This window comes from Carassius auratus, chromosome 45 (assembly GCF_003368295.1).
Source record: "Carassius auratus strain Wakin chromosome 45, ASM336829v1, whole genome shotgun sequence".
Classification (NCBI taxonomy): domain Eukaryota; kingdom Metazoa; phylum Chordata; class Actinopteri; order Cypriniformes; family Cyprinidae; genus Carassius; species Carassius auratus.
In genome coordinates, this window is record NC_039287.1 from 7,656,306 (window position 1) to 7,673,732 (window position 17,427).

The 17,427-nt window shown below is 36.3% G+C and overlaps 1 protein-coding gene across 1 annotated transcript; it reads left to right on the forward strand.

The window, feature by feature from the left end:
• The first annotated feature begins 39 nt into the window (after nucleotides 1-39).
• LOC113063099 (ras-related protein Rab-32) lies at nucleotides 40-16,441 on the forward strand. Its single transcript, XM_026233274.1, has 3 exons — nucleotides 40-539; nucleotides 12,006-12,283; nucleotides 15,496-16,441. The coding sequence occupies exons 1-3, from the start codon at nucleotides 326-328 to the stop codon at nucleotides 15,643-15,645; spliced, it is 642 nt and encodes a 213-aa protein (XP_026089059.1). The 5' UTR covers nucleotides 40-325; the 3' UTR covers nucleotides 15,646-16,441.
• Nucleotides 16,442-17,427: the final 986 nt, after the last annotated feature.

The following is a 17,427-nucleotide window of genomic DNA, read 5'->3' on the forward strand; positions in this document are numbered from 1 at the left end:
ATGAAATTCAACCTCTTTTGTTGTACTTTTACAACTCACTAGACCGCAGCGCATGAGTATGTGTGTGTTCTTTATTTCCTTTGCCCTTAAAGCCCTAGCGGGTGAAAAGCAAAGCAATCCAATCGAGGCGTGATATTTCCGGGTCCTATGACTTATCAGGTGGTTGTCCGGTGGGAGGAGAGGGAGAGGGAGCGTGTGCTTTCTGTTTGAATACTTTCCTTACTCTCGTCCCTGAATCCAAAACACTTCTGAGTGAATGAGTAGAGGGGAAGTGTTTGTTCAAGGTTGCTAAAACTTTCCTCTCTCATAACTGACTTTAGGCAGCATGGCAGGCGGATCCGTGTCGGAGTGTAAGGAGTATTTGTTTAAAGTTTTGGTAATCGGGGAACTTGGTGTGGGAAAGACGAGCATCATCAAGCGATACGTGCATCAACTCTTCTCGCAACACTACAGAGCGACCATAGGAGTGGATTTTGCGCTCAAAGTCATCCACTGGGACAGCAAAACACTAGTGCGGCTACAGCTGTGGGACATCGCAGGTAAGGACGTGTAAATGGATATGTCTTCAAAATAGGTTTCATTTAATACACAGATGCAGTTTAAAGTGTTAGAGCCTTATAAAAGTTCTACGGTTTGTTACTTGTCTCGACAAAAATTAAATAAGTCTTCAGGCACGCACACGTAGCACATGACTCCTGATGGAATGTTGGGCTTGAGAGACTAATGATGGATAGTCCGAGTTCATTCCGAGATTCGGTTCCTTTGAACAGTTCAACTTCTCTTATAAATTATGACGGAATTTGGGTCGACGCGTTGTCTCCTAAATCCTGACGTAGCACATGTGATTAACATTAAAGCTGCAGTAGGTAACTTTTTGTAAAAATGTATTTTTACATATCTGTTAAACCTGTCATTATGTCCTGACAGTAGAATATGAGACAGATAATCTGTGAAAAAAATCAAGCTCCTCTGGCTCCTCCCAGTGGTCGTATTGCCATTTGCAGGAATACATCGCTCCCGTTAAGAAACAACCAATCAGAGCTGCGGTCTGTAACTTTTTTATGTGTTCAAAATTTACAAAATGTATATAATAAGCGAGTACACCATGAATCCATTTTCCAAACCGTGTTTTTAGCCTGTCCTGAATCACTAGGGTACACCTATAATAAGTGTTTATATTCAGACTATTTTAGATTGCTTCGGGGGTACCGCGGCGGAGTAACCCAGTACCTTTGTGATTCTTCATAGACATAAACAGAGAAGTAGATTCGGCTACAATGTTCTTCCGCAAAACGCAAGCAGTTCTGTTTATTAACCACTAGAGCGTCAAAAGTTACAGACCGCAGCTTTAACCGTTCCAATAAAGACAATATAAAGTCTTTAGCATAGTTTGAGTTTGTTATTTTACAGTTACATTTTATTCAAAGCCGAAAATGTAAAGCATTTAATGTAAAATGTAAAAAAAAAAAAAAAATTAAGCTCAACATGTACTATGATAGTTATCTCTCATTTGGAAATTTTCTAAATCTTTTACTTAGTTGTAAACATATTTCCAGGTAATATCATTTGTGACATTTTACCACAACATTTTAAGACTAATCCTCTTACTATCAGCCCACTCACCGGTTCTCGAATCATTATGTTCAAAATAATGTTAAAAAGATTATCCGTTAATTAGAATCATTCAAGTGACTCAAACCACTTCAAAAATAAAAAAAAATCTTATATTTAATTTATACGGAGCCACGTGACATGCAAGAAAAAATAAATAAATAGTGTGCACGATTGACTAATTCGAGTGAACGAAATAGTAAATCGAGGGAACGCAATAGTAATCGTGTGCACGTTTTAGTACATTGAGGGAACAAATTAGTAAATCGTGCACACGATTTAGCCTACTATTTATTTTTTTCCTGCATGTCATGTGCGGGGCTCTGTAAATGTATAATTCTTAACAAAAAAAAACCCGCTTGGACAGATTCAATGAATCGTTCAGACCACATTAATGAACAGGTTCAGTTGTATCATTGAAAAGATCCCAATCGAAGATCAATTCGGACATTGCCTTGATTCCAGAATCAAGATCTGCTCCCAGTCAGATACTCCAAAGCTACTTAAAATGCAAAAAATTAAATCCTGGCTATATGACCAGGAAAAAACAAAAAAAATTCAGTTTGGGAAGAATGCACTAAACCTTTTCTTAAAGCCCAGAATAAGTTAGAGCTCTAGCTTGCTGTGATCACTACAGCGCAAATAATTACTAACGCAATGTAGGTCATGTTGTGACACTAGAGAGAAGTGAGGGGAGCAATATTCTTCATACCACTACTAAGACTTTGTGAGCTGCCTATCTAGACCATCAGGGCCAAGAACGTACTTAAAATGCTGTTTTAACTTACTGGGTTTTGAGACGCAGCCTAAATGTGCACAAGTTTACCAGTCTGCAAGTTATCAAATTCCACATATGTGTTATCTTTGTTGATTTGATGGTACAAACAGACCCACAGTCGCACCAGTGCTGTGTAACTAAAGAGTGAAAAGGGAAGTAAAATCAAGTGTAGACCAAAACCTTGACATGATGTTATGGAATGCAAGCAAGTCATAAAACAAGAATGCATTGTTTGACCTTATGGAATGCAAGCAAGTCATAAAACAAGAATTCTCTCTTTCTTTCATTCTTTCTTTCATGTGAGATGACAGATAATGAGAGAATTGTGTAACTGCATAGCCTTCAGTTGCTTATGAAACCACATTCTGCAGATTGCCTCGCACACCACATGAAAAAGGAACACCGCTCTTGTAACACTGCTTGTGGACTCTTTATGCACTTTACACACAGGTCTCTACAAATCTGAGATATACCATAAAAGATATACCACAAATCTGTTTAATATGTTACTATGCAATATTTTCCCCACCCATACAATACAGTGTCATACATAATAATAATAATAATAATAGTAATATTTCTGAAATATTTTAACCTATAGACAAAAAATAAATACATTGCAATACAATTTTATTCCATCCATAAATGGATTAGCAAGTAAACCTAAGTTTATTCAGTCCAGTAAATGTTCATTTAAAAAAATGTATTACAATATAAAACTTATACAAATCATTAAAGGATTCCCAGTAAAAAGGTGGATAGGATTCTAGTACTGAATTATACTAGAAGGACTTTTGCTCATAATACGGAATATCAATCAGAAGGTGAATGGCATGTAAAAGATTGATTACAACAAGATTTTCAGCAAAGGTTTGATCATGTTTATAATTGTGAGGCCTTAGAAATTAATGTATCAGATATGATCTAGCTTTATAGGCTTAATAATATACTAAATTCACAATAACACAATAACATTTTCACACTTAAGTGACTGTGAGACGTTGGAGAGCTGTCTGTCTGTAATGTCTTCACACTCTCTCTCTTCCCATTGGTAGACCCACACTGCGATCTCTATATTTCCCCAAAGACAGATTATGTCTTTCCACTGCAGTATTCACTGAGTACAATAGGACCATGGAGGCATGTGTAATTCAATATAATGTACCAACTGTCCACAGCAAACTAATGGACAACTAATTTCAGTGTCATGTGCATCAGCCTCCTGTGAAATTGAATCATGAGGATTTGTAAGGCTGGGATGGTTTATAGGTCTTAATAATGATATAACACCTTATCTAAACTGCGCTCTAAAATCTGTACTTTGGCATGATACAAGTATTTTCAAGTTGAAATATATCCTTGATGTGCTCTTTGTATCCATGTTTCTTTAATAGATGGTTTGAATAGACATTGCTACTGGGACAATTACATGGACATTCTGGTTATTCACTAAGCATTTGGACATTTTGAGGACAACGTCCAGGCAATTATGAACAATTAGTAAAGTCCCAACAGCCTGGGAAAAACAACTCGTTATGTTACAGGAAGTGGAGATCAAATAAATAAGATTAGGTATATTTTATGTCAAATAAAAAACATATATAGAGCATGGATATATATTTGTAAAAAGTATAAAACAAAATTGTAAATCATAGAGTGACAAACAAATATTACAGTCCTCAGCCAATGAGCTATAAACTTTGTTTTTAGCCTTTGAAATACATTGACCTGTCTAGTTTAATTTCTGTAGATCTCATATATGGAGGCAAAGTAATTGTAAACAAGACACTTTTGTTTTAATAGTTCGAGTTTTTCATATAATTTCAAATATACAGTGTCTCTAGCCAAAGAGATATAAAAATGCATTTAAGGGGATTGAGTGCAGTGTTTCATTAGCCATGTATTGACCTTCATATAGTCGCAACATTCTTTTAAAATAGAGATTATGTTCTCCTCTTCTTCATTTCTTTCCCTCTCAGCCTTGTATTCTCTCACACCAGTCAAGGAAAACGTCAACGATGTGTGAATTACACAGGTTGCATTCTTTCAGTCTGTATGTGGGTGCATGTGTGAATGTGTCTGGAGAAAAGCTGGAATACTGTACTTTACTGTGTGGTGTACCATATCACTGATGTACAATTAAAAAACACAGGCCTCTCAACTGCTCACTGTGACATACTGGCCCAGTTCCCAAAACTAGTCCAGACCTGTATGATCCTGGATAAAGTTGATCAGAGTCTGCCCCATTTACGCATTTACTTCTACACTGATAATTAACCCTGTTAATCATGCACATAATTGGTAGCTCAGTGGTACTTATCAAGTACGCTGTTTTTCTATACCCGCACCGACTAGCGATTACGATAATGACCCTGAACTGGATGACTGTAATCAAGGCCTTCTGCAAATACATATGTGTCGGACCCTGACTGATGCCAGGGGCTCACCCACCTACCTTGGCCTAGAATAGCAGTGCTCCAGTGGGGCTGTCTGAAAGGGACACGCTTATTAGACGGCAGTGGCTCAGTGGTTCATGTAGGTTGTCTACAAACCAAAAGGTTGGTGGTTCAATCCCCTAGTCTGTCTGTCTGTCATGCTTATTACAGACATGGAGCTTTAAAGAAACTCTTAACCTAGATGTTTTAGAACGTCTGTCTGTGTGTCGTTGTGTCTGTCGTTCTGTCTGTCTGTCCATCATCATTTATCAGTCTGTTATTCTTTCATTCTATTTATCTATCATTCTATCTAGCGTGCTATCTATTAAAACCTTTCTTTATATATCCATAAAAGTATTGAATTAATTAATTTAATCTTCGCTTTACATGTTGTTAACTTGTCTTTTAAATATGTATTGATGTTTGAATTGTTTTTGAAAGGAATGTCTTATGCTCACCAAGGCTGCGTTTATTTCACCAAAATTACCGTAAAAAAACAGTAATATTGTAAAATAATATTATATCTTAAAATATAATTTATTACTGTAAAGGAAAAACTGAGTTTTCAGCTGCCGTTACTCCACACTGTCACATATTCATCCAGAAATCAGTCAAGTCAGTCAAATTAATTTATTAGTTTTATTTTAGTTTATTTATTTTGGTCAAGAACTTTTCTAAAATACAGCTACAGTGGTCTCTGTCAGTACTGGGTTCTTTGGTGGTGCTGATTGCAGACAGCCTTTGCCCCAGTGCCGTGAAGCCTGTCTCTGGTCATTAGCTGTACTGTTGGTTGGGGAAGTAATGGTGGGCCAAAGCGTCTGAAGTGTGTTGATGTTCCACTGAGTGCCAAAAAATAAAAAATAAATATGCAGCTGGCTTGTCTGGCTTGGATTGTTGCCATAGCAACACACCCACAAGATTGTTATCTTGATAAAGGCCGTGCAGGAGAAACTTCAGGTTGCCATGGCTATGGACAGCGAGTATCCTTGTCTCCCTGTATATGCCACAACCCCCTCTTTCCTCTCACTGTCTTAAGCATGCAGATTAGTTGTGATGTCTGACCAAGAAATGAAACAATAGTCAGGTTACTATAACTATACTATACATTAATTTATTGAAAAATGCATTAAAATGTAATTATACAGTGACTTTAATAAATATTTTTTATGATAGGCATGTTTTTAATTTCTGAATTTCAAAATTGTTTACTTTATTATTATTATTTTTTAAATGATCAGTTTTACTCACATTGCACACCATTTCCTAAAGATGCAAAGATCAGTTGTCTGTAGAGTCTAACAGAATTTCTGTTCCACATAATGCGAATGCAATTATTCCTCATTCAACTAATATAGTGCATTTTATAAAGCCAGTTCCACTTGTTGTGGTTTTAAAAGGAAGCAATAGAAACTGCTATCAGTACTAGAAACTGAATTAACCTTCACTTTCATTAAGACTCACTCAGTGTTGTCAAAACTGTTCATTGTTAATCATATTTATTGTAAATCATTAACTGCTATTGAGCTCTCAAAATGTTGATTGGCCCATCTCTATTGCCATCATGCAGTCAAAGTTTTTGTTTACCTCGGGTCCCTTTTTACTGTTGAGAAACTGTCAGTTTGTGTTGTGCTATATTTGCACATGCTACAGGCGGGTTTACATCCCATCGATTCTTTTGTGAGTTGTAAAGACAAGTCCATGGATTGGTGATAAATGGAGATTGATTCTTGACATTGCTTCCCCAGAGGGGAGAATAAGGTCTCCCACTGCACAATTATCGACACCATCATTTCTGACTCTCTCATTCCCTGCATGGCCAGTTTGGGGCGTCTACATTATTGATCAGAAGCACTCAGAAAATTATGAAAAATAATACAAATTACCTAAAACCTCACCATCACTGTACCTAGCCTGTCAAAAAGATCTATTGTGGTTGTGCTGCATAATAAGCCCTGTTTTGTCAACCATTGTAAGGATCATGAATTTTAGTGTTGTAAAGGTTTGATCACATACTGTAGGAGAAGGACAAACTTTTGACAGTTGACTCTATCCTGAGCTGCCCTTGATTATTGTTGCTACCTCAAGAAAAGTTTACAGAACATGGAATTAACTGGATATTTCTGTAAACATTTCCAGAAAATGTGTTCATAAAGTGGTACAAAATGATATTAACATGGTCTGGAATTAATTTGAATGTTTATATATATATATATGTATATATATGTGTGTGTGTGTGTGTGTGAGTGTGTTCTAGTTGTCTGTCTGTCTATCAATCTATATTTAACTTACTATAATATAACTTAAAATTCAGCATTAATTAATAATGTGTTGTTTCAGCTTAAAGTGTTCTGCTCTTGATTTAAAATTCTAAATTAGTTAACCTTTAGTTTAGTTAAATTTATTTTAACAAATGGATTTTAACAAATTTTAAATTATAACTTATTGCAGCAACATTTTTTACAAATGCATGCGCGCACACACACACACACACACACACACACACACACACACACAGACACATACACACACACACATACAGTAAATAAACCAACCGAACAAGTTGGATATGTGTCCTCAGATCAGGCCAATCAGGACTACTTCCCTATAGAGAAAGTAAAAGTCTTAAAAGCATAACTTCACTACAAATAATTTTCACAATCAAAGAAAAGGTGCATTTCTTTGAATTGCACGAACTAGATGACCTCAAAAAATGTATTTTCTTGGTGTCTTCATTTTATACCCCTCAGGGAGCCATGGACCAGGGAAAGCACCTTTCATTGAGAAACTCTTAAATCACACTGTGACTTTTTCTCCATTAATAAAAGGGCTTACTACTCCATTTGCCTTTTTCATGTCAGGCTAAGCCTCAGCTTTCACACTATTCTCTCTGCAGTTCTCATTTTCTCTTTCGATTGTAGCTGACTTTCTGTGAAGCACTGCAGGGACTGTTGTCTTGCTCAGTCAGATTTCTCTAGTCTTCTATTTTTCTATAAAAGCGCCACACACAGAGAACCGTTAATTCTGAGAAAATGCCAGTTCTCAACAGCATGCGCAGCAAATTGTGGCGAAAAGTATTGATCAGCTGTACGATTCTGGCCCTTGGTATGGTGTTGAATTAAAAGCGGTTCTGAGATTTTCTTTCTTGACTTGCTCTGTGACAGCTGGCCCAGCGCACCAAATGTGTTCACAAGTTCAGATGTGTCTGATCTCTGGGTAATCAGTATCTTTAATTTATCAATGTTTTTTAAAAAAGAAAGATTTTTAGGGTTTTGTGCCAAAAATGGACTGGGACCCAAAAATTAGGTTCTGTCGTCTTTTGTGTCAGCCCTCTGATGTGTTCACCTGAGGTTAAATGGTCTAAATTTAGACCAGCAATCAAGAGCAATTAGCTGCTGAGAGACCTACTCTGTTTCAGTGCTGATCACTGGAAACCAAATACCGTAATTCCTCAAATAAAAACCGGTAGTCAAATAAACGCCGGGCCTCTAATAGCGGCCAGGGGCGTGGTCAACACGGACAAATATGTTATCTGATGTGGATAATCATCAGAGCCAGATAAGAGCCAGACGCCCACTGCTGGAGCGGTCCTTGTTCTCGAGTCAAGAACCGGTTGCATCGGTTTTCGGATCACCAGTACACTGAACTGAGAACCGTTTCTGTCGGATGCATCCGATTTGAGAACTGAGGATCTGATGATACGGCGCATGTGTGATTCAGCGGAAAGCAGACTGACACACAGCGTGTGGGAACCGAACTTGTTCTTTTAGTGATTGATTCTGAACTGATTCTGTGGTAATGTTATGATCTCTGTCCTGGAACGCTATCACTTTTAATATAAAACTGTTTATTTAAAACAATTATTTATCAAAAAGATGGAATTAGAAATAAAGGCCCGCCTCTAATAAAAGCCTGCTTCAAATAACAGCCTGTTACCTTCTGCAGTTCAGGTAAATAAAGGCCCCGGTTTTTATTTGAGGAATTACGGTACATACTGTACATCTGAAGGTCTACACGCTATAAACCTACTTTATTGAAATGAATGGCAGGGAGCAAAAATTTAGCCTTAAATTTTTAGACTTAATTTAGCTGTTAAAATCCAGTCATTGTGGCCCATGTTTTGAGGGCTTGATTAGGGCCTTTACATCTGAAACAAACAACACAAATCCAGAGGCGGACACTAGTGAAGTCATTTTACTTTACTCAAGTAAATTTAAAAAGTATCTGTAGTTTATCAGTGTTTTTCTTTGTTAAACTTTACTTCACTACATTCCAAAGCATAATGTCATAATTTTACTGTACTACATAAATAAATAAAAGTTGTTGTTTGTTTTACCTTTAATACTTGAGAACATTAAAAATGTAGTACTTTCTTGTACTCAAGTAAATCTTTGAATTACTTGTACTTGAGTGAAAGAAAGAAAATAATATATTTCTAATGTATTTAAGTATTAAATGATATTTAATATGAAATGTAGTGCAGTAAAAAGTACAATATTATGCTTTGGAATGTTGTAAAGTAAAGTTTTCAAATACTTTTAAAGCGGAGTAAAAATACTTCATTTCTGTCCGCCTCTGCACAAATTTATAATATATTTATCAAAACATTATTTCTAATTCTCAGATATGGTTAGCTATATTGATATTGCTTATTTTGTTGCATATAAATCCACAATTGACAGTAAAGCATTGATTTTGAGTCGGGATGCAATAACTAGATTTACTGCAATAATAATAAAAAAGGGTAAAACATGGAATTTATGGACTGCTGCATTCTGTCAGACTTAATTCATCTTAATTATTGAATTCATTAAAAAAAATTTTTTGTCAGTTTGTACGTTAGGAGTGGGGATTCGTTCAGACTCTTTCTGTAAGTTATATAATTATGCCAGTAGATGGCGACAAGTGATTGTCTTTATGAGTAAGTCATTAATTCAACCAATTAATTCAACAACACTGATTCATTCAGTAATTAGGCCTAATCATATGACTGATATTATGGGCGAGCAATTGAATCCTTCACTTAACTTTCTCCATTTTTTTCTTTGCCAAAACAAAAATAAACAGTAGCAAGGATTCAATATTAACTACTTGCTGTTTATTGAACAGCTCTAAAAAGGACAACACACTTACAATCATACTGTTGGTTGCTAATATTACCATAACAGGATGTGATGACCAGCCATGATTTTTGCAAAAACAGCATTCTCATTTGCATAATATTGCTTGCCTACAATACTGATTAAATGAATTTTACATTCTCAGTTCTGTTTGTACACAGAAATGTCAATATCCTTCAGCTTGTTGTCATAGAAGCGAAAGATTTGAATCTTCTATCTATCTCTCTCTTATCACAAGCACACACGCACTGCCTCGCTGCACTTCCCCAGTTTCTCTCACACGACGAAGAAAGAGCGAGAGAGTGAAGAACAAAGCGATGTCAGGCATTACAGACAGCCCTGTGATCACAGTCTTCCTCTGTCTGAACTCTGATCTGAGAGAGTGGTTTGGGCTCTGGCTTAAATGCTGCATAAACACTAGACTACAACGTTCTAGACTCATGAAACTGCTCTGTAGTCTTTTTGTTCCTGTGGGAAACGGCACACTGCCACAAGTCACTGATATCATTCTAATGGGCCTAAGTGACTTGACACTAGTTGTTCACAAAATAGCTTTTAGCTTTGCATACTATTAAAATATACCAATTTAATGCAGCATTATGCAAAAAACTTTAGTTAATCTTGCTATTGTAGAAATGCATCATTATTTAGGTTACTCTTCCCTGTAAGTGATTGTGTGTGTGTGTTTGTGTCTATATATATATATATATTCATTTTTACTGTTTTGACAGAAAACCACAGGGAGTCTTTAAAGCTTATCTTTTGTGGACAACATTTGGTTCATAAGCACTTCTCATTACAAGTGAACTATCCCTAATCACAGTAATTGTAAATTATAAGTTCAATTAATCGTGACAGGCATAGCGTGTCTCTTTAGTTCAGTATAAGAACCAATCTGGTATCTAGTAAAGCAAGTCTCTTTCTACCATTTTCTCTTTCTCTAATTGCCTATTTCTTGTCACCCTCTTGTTGTCTTCCCTTCTTGTCACCATCTCTTTTTAATGTGTTGTGTCAAAAGGGAAGTCAAGTTTCATTTTTCTTTTAAGCTAGTCAGAATTAACAGCAGTTTTTCTCCATTCATAATATCTCATTTGATCTCTTCCATAACTGCTTTCCACAATGTGCTGTTTAGTTCATTTAGAAATGTATACTTGAATATAAAAGCTTGGTGTATTCTCTTGATTTTTACATATCAAAGCAGTATATGAAATGGCAAAAGCGAGTGTGGTGAATTTAGGTGTGCACTGAGTCAGTTCTTTGATGTGTTATTAGCAACTACTGCTGGGCGAATCTTTCGCTCCACTCTTCCTTTTTTCTGTCCATCTAGCTTTCAAAGATTTTGCGTTGTGCTAGGCTTTATCCCTCCCCAGGCAAGATGAACTATGAGACCGAGCAGCACATCTCAGGCTGATTGTGACCAGAATCACTCAGACTTTATGTTCTCTGGGCTGGCACGCAAGAGCACAGTATTGGAGCGATTAACATAAACCTGCTTTAATAAGCAACCACATGCTCTCACTAACTCCCAGTATAAAAATGTATGGAACATGCTGAATTTCACTTGGTTGAATTACAATTTTGAAAAAAAAGAAAGAAAATGCGCACACACACATACACATGCTGATTAAGCACAACTGATCAATATATCAATATTTGCTGAAAAAAGCACTCAAGAACTGTTGCTGACAAAAACAATGAAAAGGCAATATATTTTTTGTTTTATTTCCATATCATAAGCCAATCACTGGCCATTTTCCAATCCATTTTGAAATCAAGTTTGTCAGTCTGATCGTTTGGTACACCTGATTATTTATTACAACAACAAAATTAATTATTAAATAAATCTTCCCTTATTTAATCAATTTTTTTATTAAATTAAATTTCAATTGTATTTCTTGTATAAGTATTACTTATTGTATTATCTTTTTTGTTATATGTTATAAAATAAACCATTTAATTTGGCTTAAAAGCTGTGATTGTCATATTTTGTTTGTTACATATTTCTTTGACCTCTCTATGACTCCAGATAATTTTGCTTTTATCATATGTTTGTCTCATGTTTAGGTCAAGAACGCTTTGGGAACATGACCAGAGTTTACTATAAGGAGGCAGTGGGTGCATTTGTTGTTTTTGACATTACTCGAGGCTCTACATTTGAAGCTGTTTCAAAATGGAAGCATGATTTGGACAGCAAGGTGAAACTGGCCAATGGCAACCCTATCCCTTCTGTCCTTCTCGCCAACAAATGTGACCAGAATAAAGATGGATCCAACAATTCCACAACTATGGACAACTTCTGCAAGGAGGCTGGCTTTTTGGGTTGGTTTGAAACATCAGCTAAGGTAATATAAGCTCGTTCTGTGTTCACTTAGCCACTTAAATGTTTGTTTGTGCTGGGTCAGACCGAAGGAGAACTTGTCACGAGACATTTTTGCTAAGAATAGAAGCTTGTTACTACCTTTCCTCTCTAATCAGCTCAGACGACCATGAAAGCTGCCATATTAGATCAAGTATTTAAGATGGTTGACATTCTCCAAAGTATTAGGGCCAAAACGGCACCACTGCGGCAGTCTTAAGAACATTAGCCACTCCTCATGGCTGAATCACCAGACATATGTCAAATGCGCAGTGTGCAACTCATCACGTGAAGCTGCAGGATGTATGGGATTTTGCAGCTTGAACTGCTGAAACTTCGCCCGCTTATTTAAAAGGCTGATAGTGGCACAACGTTTAGTACATTTACCAAAACTTGAACATCAGATTTTATTGATACAGCTATGTTTACAGATTGACCGAGTGCAAATTGCAATACATATATTATTTTATTGTTTTTATAATTTACTTTTATTAAAAGGAGTTAGTTTTAGTTTTTAAATTATACTGCCATTCAAAACTTTGGAGTCATTTAAGATTTCTATTAGAAAGAATTTAATACTTTATTCAGCAAAGATGCACTGAATTGCTCAAAAGTGGTAGTAAAGATGTAAATTTTAAAATTTCAAATAAATCCTTTATTTTTGAACTTTGTATTCATCAAAGAATCCAGAATATCAAAAGATATTAAGCCGCACAACCCTTTTCAAGTGTGATAATAAGAAATGTTTCTTGAGCACTAAATTATTTACATTTCAAATTATAATAATATTTCTTAATATTACGTTTTTATTGTATTTTTGATCAAATAAATGCAGCCTTTGTGGAAAGTAGAAACTAGAATCTAAAAACATTAAAACACCTGAGCGCAAAATGAACAGTAGTGCATTTTTGCTTTTTGACATTAATAGGAATGAAGTATATGATCGGCAGTCTAGATCAGCAAAAAACATGTATTTTGAATATTCATGCTACTAATATTTATGATTTATTTAACCATTATTATTGTGTTTGTGACATGGAAGTCACCCTGTCTAGATAAGTTTTTTCTGCAGTATGCTGACTTTCACACGGTTTCTATTACAAATGTTTGTCATTCCTGACTAAGATTCATAGTCTCATATTTTACAGTATCAGCTGAAACTTAAACTCTGCAAAAGGTAATGAAATATGTGTGTTGTTTAGAGTCTTACATCAGCAGTTTCTTCAATATATTTTGCACATTAATCTCTTTCAAACACACATTTGAGGGATGCTAGGTGGGTCTGGATTAATCAAGTCGGCTAAAGAAATATTTTGGGATGAGAGAAGAAAAGAGGAACAGAGAGGAGGAGAAGGAAATGTTTGTTTGTTAATTCTGTCTTGGTATTTAACTCCCTGTTAAATGTTACCCCTTGAAATCGCATGTTTTGGCTTTAAATATATCTTGATTTTGTCTTGCTACTTAAAAAGTGTTTGTTCGGTTTCTGTCTGTAAAAGTGTCTGGTCTTAACTGTTTAACAGAAGGTGTTTCCGTCAGTCTGCATAAGCACATTTGAAATGCATCTCTCCATTAGGGACTCGAGCACAAAGATGTCTGGCAGGGAGCTCAGGCACCTGTCGTGTGTAAATGTGTGTGTATTTGTACACATGCATGTTTGTGTATGGTAAATGTGTCAGCTCTCATCTATTGGGATCTCCGCGTGTTCAATCAAGCCTCTGATGCTAACTGATCTAAAGATTGTTTCTGTCTCTCGCTACTATCACTCCTCTCCCAGGAGACTGCATGTGTATTTTGTTTATGCACCTTGTCCCACTTTTTGGAACAAATGATAGTGCTGTAAAATTATGGAAGACCATTTTGCCTCCGAGTAAAAAATAATAAAGAAATAAAAAAATGATTGTGAGATGACCGATGAAAAAAAAAAAAAACTTTTTAAAGGTTTTTTTTTAAAGTTAAAAAGTTTTTTAAGTTGACTAAACATCTGTAAAAATAAATTTATTTTAGAAACCAAATTGTTTTTAAGCATAAATCTGAAGACATTTAAAAGAAGTGCAAATTAAGCAAGTAAACTAAATTGAATTCAATTTATATTCTTTGAATAAAAAGTGTCTTATGCAGAATTTTTGCTTCTAAAGAAAATGTCTTTTTACATTTTGTAGACATTTTTAGCAGGTAATAGGGCAAATATTTTGCACATTTTCTGCAGTTTTGTTACACTGTGTGTGGGCAGACCAGTAGCCTACAGGGCTTCCGTGAGCTCTTTAGTTTTAATTGACAATCATTATAATATCATAACAACCCTTTAAGTTTTAGGCAAGCTTCTTAATGGCCCATGTAGATCTCTAAATGGCAATAGTTTAAACCATCCTTTCTACAAAAAGAGGTCACAACAGGTCACTGCCCTTGAAAACAAGCAAAGGCAAAGAACACTTTCTGACATGCCTCAAAACGGTCTCATGGTGTTCTTAACAAGCTTGAAAATTCAAGTTATTTACAATGGCCACCGCAAGCAGGTAGTGTTCCATAGGCCCATGTATTTGCATTTTTAACCATCTTGTTTCTCTTGCTCTCCATACTGCTGGACATCAGTTGTCTCATAGAAATGGTAATTGTCTCTCAGTATGGCCGTGCCAGCTGTATTGTGTTCAGAACTCTGGGTGAGTGACAAATACTGATGGTTGGCTTTTGTTTAACCTTTCGGTTTTCTGCCATTTTCCTCTTTCCCCTTTGGTCTCATTCACTCTCTTCCGCTTTGAAGCCACAGACAGCTTAAGGACAGATGCATGTAAATGGAGATGAGAATAGAGAGATCAAGTAGGCGGATGCCATCAATCCAGCTTCATGCTGAAGTACCTCTCAAAGCTTCAGTAAGCACTCAGTTTAGCTTAACAAGTTATCTATACTGACAATTCGGTAAAAGATGTCAGTATTCTTGAGAGGTCCCAGTGCTGTTCCAACAAAAGAAGATATTTTGAAGAATGTCTTAGTGTGTTTGTGTGTGTTGATACAGTGAAAATCAGTGAGATCCATTGATGTTTGGATGCAGTTGACTTCATTTGCAAATACACTTCAGGAAAAAATTTCAAGATATCTTCTCTTGTGTACTGCAGAATAAAGAAAGTCATACAGGTTGGAAACAACATGAGGAATGATTTTCTGGTGAACTATCCCTTTATCATTTGTCTCTTTTCACTGCAGGAAAACATTAATGTTGAGGAGGCTGCCCGGTTTCTGGTGGAGAAAATCCTTCACAACGATAAAGGTCTTCCATATGAAGACAACAATGGTGACAAGATTAAACTGGACCAACAAACAATGCTTGCTGAGACCAAGTCAGGTTGCTGCTAGTGTGGATGCTCTTGTGCGTCCCATCATCTGCTGTGGAAAGGAAGCCAGGGACCGAGCTCAACAAATCCCCCAGTCTCACCTCATCCCAAACCCCTGCCACAGATCACATACATAACCAGGGGTCAACAGTTTTGTGCTCTAAAACGGGAGAAGACATCACTGCCAAAGAACAGAAGATCAGATGAAATCATCTGATGCATTTAATTTTTCTCTCTCACTTTTATGTGCCTTGTTTGTCTTTTTTAAAAGTGTCAAGCAAGTAACTTCAGTATGTGCTTGTAATACTGCTCAAAACAAATTAAACTAAATGGGTGTCATAGGACCAGGCAAATAACAGTAAAAGTTCTTAGCCAAAATTAGATTAAACGAATGCCTTTGTCTCAGAGGGTTAGCTGTTTTTAATGTATCATGGACTTTTTGCATCTGCTGCTGGGAATCGCAGTTCTCGAGATGTCACTTTATGGCAAAATAGTACATATTCCCAGGGCATTTAGTCTGTTGTGAAGATTCAACCATCAGTCTTGAAGCTCTTACCACAAAATAATTGGATCAAGAAAAAAAAGAGAATAAGATCATGGGTTTCTTCAGGCTTGTACATGTTAATGTTAAAATATGTTTTATTAATTGTTTTTTAAATTGGTACTTAATGAGGGATCTGAGCACTTGCTCTGTCCATGGCTTTATTCTAGAATTACCTGAAGGCAAACATAATTTAATATGCTGGATTGAATTTGTCGAGTTTGCAAATAAATGTTTGTTGCAGTAATAATGACAGAATAAAACTTTTTAAACCGTTCATATTCTTTCCTTGTATGATCTCAAAGAATATGTGAGAGGATGTGCCTTAAAATGTTAAATTCTAACGAAAACCTAACAATATTATAATTATGATAATATGAAGATTTCTATGCAGTAGTAATTGGTTGTCTTTTCAAAGCAGCATGAAAATTCAGAATGCTATTAAAATCCTGTATTAATTGCAGTTGAAACATTGCCTTAGGTCATTATCTTAAGGATTGGCTGTGTTAATACACATGTTTTAATTTGCAGGTGTTGTACTACTGCTAGAGTCCCATACATTTCAGAAAAAACAATTCATACAAGCAGTGTTCTTGCCATACATGTATCAGGCGGTAGATGGACTAAGAATGGGTCATTAAGTCATTATGTTGATTATGTGGGTTCACAAAGCCGTTTTGAACAATTCTTGATTCAACAACTCAACTGACTCATAGAACTGAGATCTGTATTATTCGAATGTATCCGAATGAATAAGTCGGAAACTGAGCATTTTAAGGTAAAATATAAAATAATATTTGTTTTGTTTGAATGGAACCCACTGAACTGAGACTTCCCTTTCGAGGGAACTTCGAACTGCGTCCTCTAGGGGGCGCTTTGGGGAACACCTCGTCGTGACCCGTGTCTGAAGCATACAATGAAAAAACACCAACTTGTTGGCCGTCGACAGCCTCCGACGTCACTATCGGCGCGACTATAAATCAGCACCGGGAGAGCACGTCATTATCTTCTTCATCTTCAACTGACTGTTTTGTTTGAAGCGTGCATCTGAAAGAACCGGTAAGGGCGATCTTTCTCTGTTTATCATGGCGACAACTAGCAAGCGTTTAGACGATGTGTGCATCCGTGTCGGCGTTATTTGACACCCGATGACACACGCGATCTTTGCGTCATTTGTTTGGGTGAAGAGCACGCACGCGATGTCTTTGAGGAGGCAATCTGCGTGCACTATGAGCGTTTTTTCAATGGAAAAAGCTCCGCTCT